General features: G+C 35.7%; 1 protein-coding gene and 1 long non-coding RNA gene across 2 annotated transcripts; both read left to right on the top strand.

Moving 5' to 3' along the window:
• Positions 1 to 1181: 1181 nt before the first annotated feature.
• LOC133314010 (pentatricopeptide repeat-containing protein CRR2, chloroplastic-like) lies at positions 1182 to 2690 on the top strand. Its single transcript, XM_061515439.1, has one exon. The coding sequence runs from the start codon at positions 1182 to 1184 to the stop codon at positions 2688 to 2690; it is 1509 nt and encodes a 502-aa protein (XP_061371423.1).
• A 297-nt stretch (positions 2691 to 2987) lies between these two features.
• LOC133314009 (uncharacterized) lies at positions 2988 to 4172 on the top strand. The gene is made up of 3 exons (XR_009751890.1): positions 2988 to 3053; positions 3846 to 3977; positions 4078 to 4172. It is a non-coding gene; the product is annotated as an uncharacterized LOC133314009 (long non-coding RNA).
• The last annotated feature ends 7272 nt before the right edge of the window (positions 4173 to 11444 follow it).

Raw genomic sequence — 11444 nt, forward strand, 5'->3', positions numbered from 1 at the left:
TCCCATGCCCACCATTTTGATAATTGGTACATTCATGTCTTTGATGATCCTCTGTTGGATGTAGTAATTTGGTTCGATGAGATGCCTTAGGTATCATTGCGCCAAGGCTTTGTAATCGGTAGTTGTTTTGATTTCCCTTATTCCAAAATAAAAAAAAATAGTAGGATGTTTCTTTTACTTTTTGGGATTCACATCTCACCCTTTTTTGGAGTTTTATTTCAAGTGCAGTAGCCAAGGAGAAGAAAAAAAAATGATTGAATAGCATGGTTATGGACTGTTTCATGAATAGGAGATTGCATATGAACCTTTTGCCCTTTTGCTCTCGTAGGATTATGTAATTCCATGTTATGTGATGCCTTGCTTTTGGGGTTGACTTATGCAGTCCAAGGTTATTTGTGACTAAAGCTATAGTTGAGATTTTATTAAAGTTTATTTTGTACATCGCTTGTGTAAAACACCCGAACCCAAATTGTCACACCTATTCAATAACCAAGTGATTGATGCCACAAATGCTCACCCAAAAGGAGGGGTATACCGTATACCAACCTTGAAAAGGCACAACAGAAAAGGCAAACCGCTTTTTATGTGCTGAATGCACTTTGTTACATTTAAAAGAGACTTCTATACTACATGAACTAATTTGAGATAGAGTGAAATTTTCGGGACACTATGGAATATTAAAATATTGAAAATTTATGTTCATAGAACATCTGAAATAACAAGTGCTTAATTCCAATGTTTTTTTTTTATTCCTGACATTTTTTTCCTTTTTTTTTCTTTCTTTTTGAAACTACCTCCAATCTGATAATTTAAAACATAGTTATTTCACAACCACAATGTGGCAGCATGCACTGCATTTGTTTGTTATTCTTTTTAGGATTTTATTTTTTTTATCTCACATAATAAAAATTTTGTCTCCTGCTTTTATCTCGATTCTTGTGTTCTATTTTTTTTTCATTTTCTTTGTAAAAAATAAAATGAGTTTCACCATTTCTTTGTGAAAGTAGGAAAGAAGATTTACCTTATATAACAAAAAAACAAAACAAAATCCATCTTTTTAATGCATGAACCCAAATAAGAGTGGCACCAAAAAATAATGTCATTAAAATTCCCTAATTACCATTTAAGTTTTCGCCAAAATTTCAATAAATCGCAAAGCGGGTAAACTAAGGATATGAACCATGCCTCGGAAAAGCTTGTCGTTGCTGCTTCGAAGTTGCGTGGCACTTTCCGCTACCTTACAATGCCACGCCCAAAGCATCCTGCAAGGTTTACTTCCAAACGTTACTCTTGAAACTGATCTCTTATTGGGTTACTCAAAGTTGGGCCTTCTCCCTTATGCTCACAAGGTGTTCGATAAAATGCTCAACAGAAACATGCATTCATGGAACATAATGATTGCCTCCTATGTCCAGAGTTCAATGTATTCTGATGCCTTAACGGTTTTTGGTGAGTTTAAGAGGTGTGGCCTTAGGCCTGATCATTATACGTTGCCCCCATTATTTAAGGCTTCTATTGGCATTGGTGATGCTTGTATTGGTAACATGTGTCATGGTTGGGTGATAAGGTTAGGGTATGAGGGGTATGTTGTTGTGACTAGTTCTGTGCTTGAGTTTTATGTAAAATCTGGGGCTATGTTTCAGGCTTGCTGTGTGTTTTCCAATATGCTTTGTAGGAATTCCGTGGTGTGGAATTTGATGATTTCTGGGTTTGGAAGAGCCGGCTTGTATTCGGATGCTATGAATTGTTTCAGAGAAATGGTGATTTTGAACGGGATGAGGGTGGATTTCATGACTGTTCCTAGCATTTTGAATGTTTGTGGAAAGGAAGGGAACTTGTTGAAAGGGAAAGAAGTGCATGGGTATGTGGTCAAAAGCTTTTCCCTTGATGCAGATGCTCCTATTGGGAATGCATTGATTGATATGTATGGCAAGTGTGGATGCTTGAATGATTCAGAAAGGGTTTTCAGGACCATGCGCCACATGAATCTGGTCACATGGACCAGTATGATATCTTGTTATGGGATACATGGAAAGGGGGAGGAATCAGTTTTGCTGTTTAAGAAGATGATAGATGATGGGTTTAGACCGAACTGTGTAACACTCACAGCAATCTTAGCCAGTTGTAGCCACTCAGGTCTGATAGATCAAGGCAAGCACATTTTCAGCTCAATTCATTCAGATTATGGATTTGAGCCAACTGTTGAGCACTATGCTTGTATGGTGGATCTTTTGGGCCGCTGCGGGTATCTTGTGGAAGCACTTCAGTTATTGAAAAGCATGAAATCATCAGGGGCAGGAAGCATTTGGGGCGCCCTTCTCTCTGGCTGCATGATGCACAAGAATGTTGAAATTGGAGAAATTGCAGCCCATCGTCTCTTCCAATTAGAACCAAATAACACTAGCAACTACATAGCTTTGTGTGGCATCTATCAATCTCATGGTATGCTTGATAGAATTTCAACTGTTAGAGCAAAAATGAGGGACTTAGGTTTGGTTAAAACTCCTGGCTATAGCTGGATCAATATTGCAGGGAGGGCTCATAAATTCTACCAGGGGGACCTTTCTCACCCACTAGCTCAGATGATTTGCAAAATAATATATCAAATTAGCAATACTCAGTTATTGACTAATGATTGGGGAGTAGGAAATCTACTACATAATGATGATTCTCTGTTTATGGGTTTGTAGAGCATTAGAGTCAGTTCACTGGATTGAGTCCTCACTCAAGCTGTTGTGAGAAATTAGACATCAAGCAGCACATTTTATACAGTATATATTTCTTTGCTTGGACACAATTTGGAACTCCATATAAGTATAGTTTATGCATGAAGATTATTTCAATACGTTATGGTGAGTATTTTCATTTTTGTTCCACTTCGTTGTTATAAGAAATAGTTATATTGGATATTGTTTAATTTTTTGTTTTAATGATTTTGTTGATATTTTAATCAAGATCTTTGTTTCGAGATTTAGTTATTTGGAAAGTGCTTATAATATTTTCCATCATGTGGAGGAATTCATTAACATCAAGGTTTACCGGGCGTCAACAAGGTGACTTCTTTTTCTACTTTGGCGTTTTCATCTCACCCTATGATTCTACTGCACACATGACTCCGACCATGTCGCTTCAATTAGATATTTACTGCTTACCATGACCAGTATATTTATCTTAGTTTGTGCCAAATATTCTGCCATGATCATTGTATGACAACTATCTCTGTTGAATTTACTCCAATATATCTGAATGCATGTCTAGTTTTTTACTGACTTCATTGCTATTGGTAAATGAAGTCCGACTGCTTATCTGAATATATATGGTGCATGTATGGCACTGAGCTGACCATTTTTTTGCTTCTCAAATTGCTCTATATCTTATTATCAATATATGCTCTTGTCAACTGATATGTTTATTTATTCTGTACTTATGACTTCATTTTTATAGTTGAATATTGTGTCATCTTTTCTTATTTGAAGGTCTGTGATGCATGTAAACGTAAGGCACCGGCCATTCTGTTGCTTTTGGGATCGCTCCTAAATACTTGCATGCTATAAGTTTCACCTATTTAGAAGCTTTTTGTTCTTTATCACAAAAATAAGTTGCACCTTTGGTTACGAACGAAATTAGTTGGTATGTATTTTCTCTGATTTTTTTGCTTTGTTCATGGTATCTTTTCCATGAATTGCTCCCTTCCATGTTCACATAATTCATCTTTTTACTTCACTTCTATTTTTAACATGAAGCTTCATATCAGAATCCTCAAGGCACACAGAACGAGAATGATTACTTTGCAATATAGAAACTGCTCTTTTCCTACTTGTTTTTTACTTGAATTTATATTGCAGATTTTTGTTAGCAATTTGGATCCTAATGTCACTGATGATCATCTGAGGCAAGTTGTCAGCCAGTACGGAGAATTAGTTCATGTGAAGAATCCAGCATGCAAGCTGACGTGGGTTTGTCCAACTTGCAGACAGGTAATATAACCTATTGTATATTTGATCTTTAACTTGCGTAAAATCATTTTCTAGTCCAGTCAGCACTCTGATTGTGCCATGATTTTTCATGCATCAGTAGTTATGCAGAAGAGGCACTACGAATTTTAAATGAAACGCTATTGGGTGGACAAAATGTTCGTCTTTCACGGGGCCACAGTCCTTCAAACATTCGGGTAATTATTTTTATTGAATGTTGCAACTCTGCTGACTTGGCATCAATGTCTCTCCGATTTTTTTCAATAACTTTGGATGCTTTGTTTCGCAGGCTCAGTCATATCCAAACTAGTGGAATGATGGCAGTGGTGGAGCGAGGGGTTAGGGGGACTCCTAGCTCAAACGGGTTTTGTTATAAGCACAATCTCTATATTTTTTTTGGAAAAAGTGTTTGTTCTTTTTAATGACACAACTTATGTCATTTCACTCTCACAAAGAGGTGAGACCTACACTTTTATATTTTTTTGTTCACTCCCTCTCTTCTTTAATCTATCTCTTTCTCTCACTTAAAATGACACAACTTTACATCCTTTAAAATGATATACATTTTTCCCTTTTTTTTTCATATAGATAGTTGGCAATTTTGCCTCCCGGGAAAGTTCATATAAACCTTTAATCATGAGTGCTATTTATGTTTTTTTTTTTTTAAGTAGTTATAAATTATAAAGAAGAATTCATGTTGTAATTTTGCTTCCTCTTTCAAAATTTTCTGGCTCTGCCATTAAATGATATTGGGTATTATGGGTATGCTCAGGGTTATGAAAATTATGGTTAGGATCTATGCAAGTTACCAACCACCACAGCAACGGCACCAAATAGAATATAGTTGACAAGTCACTGTTACTGTAGCAGAATAATTGATGAAGCAGATAAAATATTGAAGGAGAGTAGAGAGAAAGAAAGAAGATAGAAGAAACGAGAGAAAATGTAAGAGAGAAAGGAATTTCCTGCAATTTTCTGATATCCTTTGTTACTCCACAACCTAGCCTATTAATCCTCTCATTTGTTATTTAATATGATCATGTCATGTGGGAGAATCCTAATTATATAAGGGTGAATTAACGGTAATAATTTTGTAACTACTTATTATAATATTTTCTCTTTTCTTTTATCACCATTTATTCATCTTTGTATGGTTAGAATTTTTCAACATGACATGATCATGTACGCACGAGAGGATCCATTCTCATACATTAGGTAAGTATTCTACTCAATTAAAACTATAAAATAACTTAAATATACGGGGTTATTACAGTTACATATTTATGTTCTTTTGTAATTGTAATTCGTGTATGCTTTTTGCAGATGATATTATACTTATTGATGAGAACAAAGATGATGTTAATAGAAAACTTGAATTATGGAGAAGCACGTTGGAATCTAAAGGATTCACGTTAAGTCGGAGCAAGACTGAGTATTTGAAGTGTGAGTTTTTTCTGGCAAGAGATGTAGACCAAGATCTCGTGCATCTATTTGGTCAAGAAGTGCCTAAGAAAGATGTTATTAGATACCTGGGATCCATTTTGCAAAAATGTGGAGAGATTGATGAGGATGTAAATCATAGAATCAGAGCAGGGTAGATGAAATGACGTAGTGCATCTGGATTTTTGTGTGACTGCAAAATTTCCCTCAAGTTAAAAGGAAAATTCTATAGAACAACAGTAAGACCTGCAATGCTATATCGAGCTGAATGTTGGCCAGCACATAGGCAACATGAGCATAAAATGGAAGTAGCGGAGATGAGGATGTTAAGGTGGATGTGTAGTTATACGAGGATGGATATGATAAGAAATGAAGATATTCGACGAAAAGTAGGAGTACTACCGATGGCTGAAAAGATGAGAGAACATAGATTGAGGTGGTTTGGGAACGTAATGAGAAGGCCCCTGGATACTCCAGTAAGAACAAAAGTTTGTTACCAAAAGCTCAACACAAAGAAAGGTAGAGGTAGACCGAAACTTACTTGGAGAAAGGTAGTAAAACAAGACTTAATGGAGAGAGATATAGATTGGCGGACGATGTGCCTTAGAACGGAATGGAGAAAAACTATAAGCATGGTGGAGGGTTAGACCCGTTGTTATTCCTATGTTTTAGATGATCCATTTTTAGTCTTTTTCCTCTTCATCTCCCCCTCTTCTTTTCCCCTTCTTTTATTACTCTTATATATATATATATATATATATATATATATATATATATATATATATATATATATATATATATTACTATTTTATTTGTTTTTATTTTTATTTTTATTTTTTTATTTTTTCAACATTTTCGTATCTTTTATTTGGGTTCATCTACCATCGACCCCAATTAATTTGGGATGAATGTGTTGTTGATGTTGATGTAATTGTAATTGAGTTGCATATTTTTTCCTATTCCCGTGGAAAATTGACTCTGGTCCTTTTTTTTTTCCTTTCCTTTTTCTCCTTTGATTAAGGGTCGCGGGTTCGAATTCAGAAAATGATTTCTTTGTAAATATGTAAAGGTAAGGCTGCATACAAAGTTGATCTCACTCTACTCTCGTTAGTCGAGATTTAATGGAACGTGGTTTTAGTTTTTCTCCTTTGATTGCTAATAACATTAATATTACTATTTAATTTATTTATTTTTTACAAAAGGAGAGCCTAAGGCCCAAAAAAAGACAAACTAAACAACAGAGTTAATCGAACTAATCTTATTCCTGGCATCCGCCAGGAAAATTATAAAAAATGAGAGAACAATAAAAATAATTAATAAAAAATAAATAAAAACCAAAAAAAAATTCTTAGAATAAAAGACTAATTCATTGTTTATTTTATTTTTAAAAATTAATAATTACATGTAAGTGTTCATACCTTTAACTTGAAGGGCTTTAATAATTAATGGGATCTACATAACCCTTGTATTTTGAAGATGACAATATGTTGACTATTTTAAAAGAAATAATACACCAACTCCAAAGGGTGGACTATACCTAAGAAGCGAAGTGTTGGAGTTTAAAATTAAGTTGAAAGTTCTTTGGTTCGATTCCTAAGCAAAGTAATTTAGGCTCAATGGCAAAAACTTTTGTGTTTTATGTCTCGAAAGGAAATTAGTTTAATCCAATTGAGTGGGGCATCCTTAAAAAAGAAAAAAAGAAAAAAAATAGTACTCCTTCAAAATCCTTTTCTAATTTACTAAGGGAGCGTTTGGTAGAGAGAGAGAAATTTTTACCCGAAAATCATGAAAAGTGAATTTCTTGGGAATGTTACCAAAGAGTTGTTTGGTAGATCAAGATATTCCTGAGAATATTGGATTAATTTTCCCGATGTTATACTTTGTTGATTGTAAAATATTGCTGGAAATGTGAATTGAATCTTCAAAATTAACCCTTTAAGTGCCCAATACTTACCACCTAATATAACACCTCACATTTCTAAATCATAAATTAACATATTAAAGGGTTTGCTTTTTCTACAGTCAATGTAGATAACTTATCTACAGTGAGCCCAAAACGACGCCGTTTTGAAGCGGAAATCAAGGTATTTTTGTAATTATAATTTATTTCAGGGTTATAATAGTCTTTTTCATTATAATGTTTTAATTTTTCAACCCAAAACGACGTCGTTTTGGGAGCAAATGTAGATAACTTATCTACATTCACTTTAGAAACATTAAAGCCTATATTAAATGAGAATTAAAGGAAATGATTAGTGAAAATCCTGAAAATTAGGCCTAAATACAAAGAAAGGGCAAAATGGTAAATTAGCCATGCACACAACCCTAGGAAGGAAATTGAGTAGAAGGTCTCAGATGATAAAAATAATTCTGGAAATGGATTCAGAACGAAAAATTGAGTGGATAGGCAAGTTTCAGAAAATTCAGTGAATAGTGTTTTTACCGGGTAAAAATACCGCGGTACGATTGCACCTAAAACGTGCCGATTGAGTTTTGAGCTCTAGGTTTTGAATACAAGTTATAAATGGTATATAGGACTAGGAAATATGATTTCTTATGAAAATTAATGAGGATTAGTAAGTTTGGGGAAGCGTGCCTACGACGCGCGCAACAGCTTAAAACAACATTTTCTCCGAACGACCGGAAAACTCCGGATTCATCTGATCAAGGGTAATTGAAGGACAATGGTTAATGTTAAAAATTAGAGTTTCTAAATACGTTGTGAATTTATGGGCGTTTAGTGGAATCAGAGAGAAATTCAAGTTAGTTTGAAATCGCGTGAGGTGGCGGTGGGGCCCACCTCACTTAAACCACTTAAGCCACCTAAGCACATGTCCTATTCATCATCTTCTCCTTCCATTCTCTCTCCACAAACCGTGACAACCCTCGTCCCCCTTTCATTTTCGTTTTTTTGATTTTCTCCATAACTTCATCAATCCTTAACCGAATCGGAAGATTCTTGTCTTGAAATTCGATGGAAATCATCACCTGAACCGTTCCACCGATTAGTTTCTCTTGAAACCCTCTCTATTGTGAGAAAAGAGGCATATACTGCCAAATTTTTTTTGGGAATTTTGTGATTTTGGGGTTAATTTCTTAAGCCATTGTTTATGGAGTTCTAGTAGGAGTCTTGTGACGTAATTGTGGGCAAGTTTCAACACCTCTCATGGATTGATTTGAGGATTTATTTTCATGAACCCTAAAGGGGCTTTTGTTGATTTGTGTTGTTAGAGAGCTCAAATGAAAAATGTTTGTACATGAATATGTCTTAGAATGATGAGTAGGAGCCATAAATGCAATAAAAATTATTGGTGAAAATTATGATTTTCAACTTAAAAAAATTTGATGGTGTCATGACTTTGTGTTTGAGATTATTATTGGGATTGTGTAATGGGATTGTGGTATGGTTGTATGATGATATAATAGGATTGTATGAGGTGTGGAGTAGTTAAAAATTGATTAAAATTCATTGGAGTACACCATTGTTGAATTCGGCCATTAAGGGAAAAGAAAGGAAATGATGTTGTTGAAATTACTTGGATAATGTATTATGTGTTAAATGGTAATTAGATGGGTTGTGTGGCATTTGGAAGGTTGGAAAACCAATGGAAAAATATTTGGTAGTGTTGAGTGGGTGATTGGACCTAGAGAAAAATATTAGGCAAAACGACGTTTGAATGACGAAAAATGAAAAGTGGCACTTGATATGGCCTTTTGGTAACCTAAGGATGCCCAAGAAAATGATAAAGAAAATTTAGAAAAATAAAGTGTAAAATAACACTATGTAGGCCGAACTACCTTGTGTGGGTGAGGTTTTTTGACGTTTTCGTATTTTGATAGATGTGTCGTGTATTGATGATTCGTACATGGTTGTTGTAGGTTGCCGTACGTAGATTTGAACCCCGAACCGTGAGTTCGGTGGATTGCCCTTGGTCCCGGACCAAGTGGGTGAGGCATTTCTGCTGTATAACGAGCTCAGAGAATATATTACTGGGAGCTAAGTGAAGAGGATTATACAGGTAACCTCTTGGTACTGGGGCTTGATCCCCTTGTGTGTTCCACCATGCCCGTTGAGGGTGATGGTAGGAAGTGTATGTAAGTAATGTAGACTAACATAATCATGCATGTAGTATGTATGTTGGTACATAGGATGTACCGAGTCTCTGGCCAGTAGACAGTTTGCCTTCGGGCGTTGCGGACTTCTACTGGATAGGTCTCCGAGAGGGAGTTCCAGTTGACCTAGGGTTGTGGTGTGTGATCCAGATAGGAGCACACTAGGAAGTCTCGGGTGTATATGGATGGAGGGGTGCCTTGGTTGGATGTTCTAGGAACACGCCTTGGTTGAGGCCCGTAGGCTTATATGCCGAGCCATTAGGCAGGACGTTGCGTGGTATTGGCATCGGCCATTCCAGCTTCGTCGTATTTTGTATCCCTATGTTCCCCAGCTTCTCTAAATCCCTTGTTTTATCCCGTTTTAAGATGTTATTTCATGTTATTTATATGCATCGAAGTGAGCCATTGGGTAGAGTATACTCCGGAACCTCTGGGTTACTGAGATATATTCGTATATCTCACCCCGCTTTGGGGACTTTATTTCAGGAGGTAGCAGTGGAGTTGCAGCGGCGGGCAAAAAGCCCGTTGGATGATTGGACATAGGATTTGTCATTTTGCATTTTGTTAGCCATTAGGCCTAGGCTAGACTTAGCTCAGGAACAATGCATGTGATTAGGATTATGGTATCATTATGTTCATGATTTATTTTGCCTACGTTTAGTCTTGAATTACCATGTCTATTATGGAATATGTATTATGTCATTTGATGATTATAAATTGTAAAGTGTAAGGTGTCATTTGAAAGAATTGTAATTGTACATGAATTTTTGTAATATGGAGATATGTAACATGATGAAAGGGCAATAGGGTTAATCTAGGATTGATTTATGTTTTATGATGTAAAGAATGCATGCAAACGGATTACGGTGATTGAAACATGTTAAGTTGAAAATAATAAGTAAAGTGATGGAAGAAGAGTAATTGAATATAAACTGTGATGGGTTGTAAGAGCCCCAAGGCATTGTTGGTCCTTGTATGTGCCACCCAATGATTATTAGGTACATTTGAAGTCTTAGATTACATTGGCAAATTTGGGGATTTTTGTAAAAATAAAGGAAACTCTGGCGAATTTTCTAGAAATTGGCATAATTTAGGCGAACTTCGGGAGAGCATATCTCCCTCCAAAGAGGTCCGATAGGGACGTGCCATATGCCATTTTGAAGCTTGAGATGTTCTATATCTTTTGGTAAAATTTGGTAAAAATATGGGTTTTACGTCGGCCTGTAGAAGGCAGGGAACATAGACTGCCCATTTGCTTACTGCACATGTGGCAGTTCTGGACTGGTTTTGGGAAATTTATTCTCGCTTCGTTTCTTGGTAAATTTAGGTTTATGATATATAAAATTGAAGCTTGAGGTGTCTAGTTTGTTGTATAAAAATTTGAGAGAAATTGGTTGAGTGGATATTTTGAAGTAATTCGTAGAGTGAGGGATGTTGAGAGCTGTTTTGGGGTTGGTTGGCAGTTTTGCTTGTCCAACTTCAAATGGCGATATCCGGAGGAAACGAGCTCTAAATAACTTGTGTGATAGCTTCCTAGAAAGGTAATTGAGTGTAGAATAACATATCAAAAGATGGGAGGCTTGTAGAATTCGGTTTATCCGCAGAAAATTAAAGACCGAACCATGTTTGGATAGGAAGAGAACGTAAAAGTGAGAAATTAGCTAAGTGGTTTATGGGAACCCCTTAGTGACTTGTGGTAAGTAAAATAAGTATTCTGCAAAGAGTTTACAGTTACGGTAACAACTTTTAATTATTACACTTTTATTGTTTAAAATGCTCGCGTAATAAACGGAAGAAGTTTACTCGCATTTTTATAAATGAATTGTTGTGATTGTAACTGCGCTTAATATCATAATTAATGTTAACAATACCGGTGTACAACGGGCTGTTACACCTAACCTAGAGAACTTCAGTTTT

This window comes from Gastrolobium bilobum, unplaced genomic scaffold, assembly GCF_033153095.1.
Source record: "Gastrolobium bilobum isolate Gb01-03AN ecotype WA unplaced genomic scaffold, APGP_CSIRO_Gbil_v1 utg310679, whole genome shotgun sequence".
NCBI classification, from domain to species: Eukaryota; Viridiplantae; Streptophyta; class Magnoliopsida; order Fabales; family Fabaceae; genus Gastrolobium; species Gastrolobium bilobum.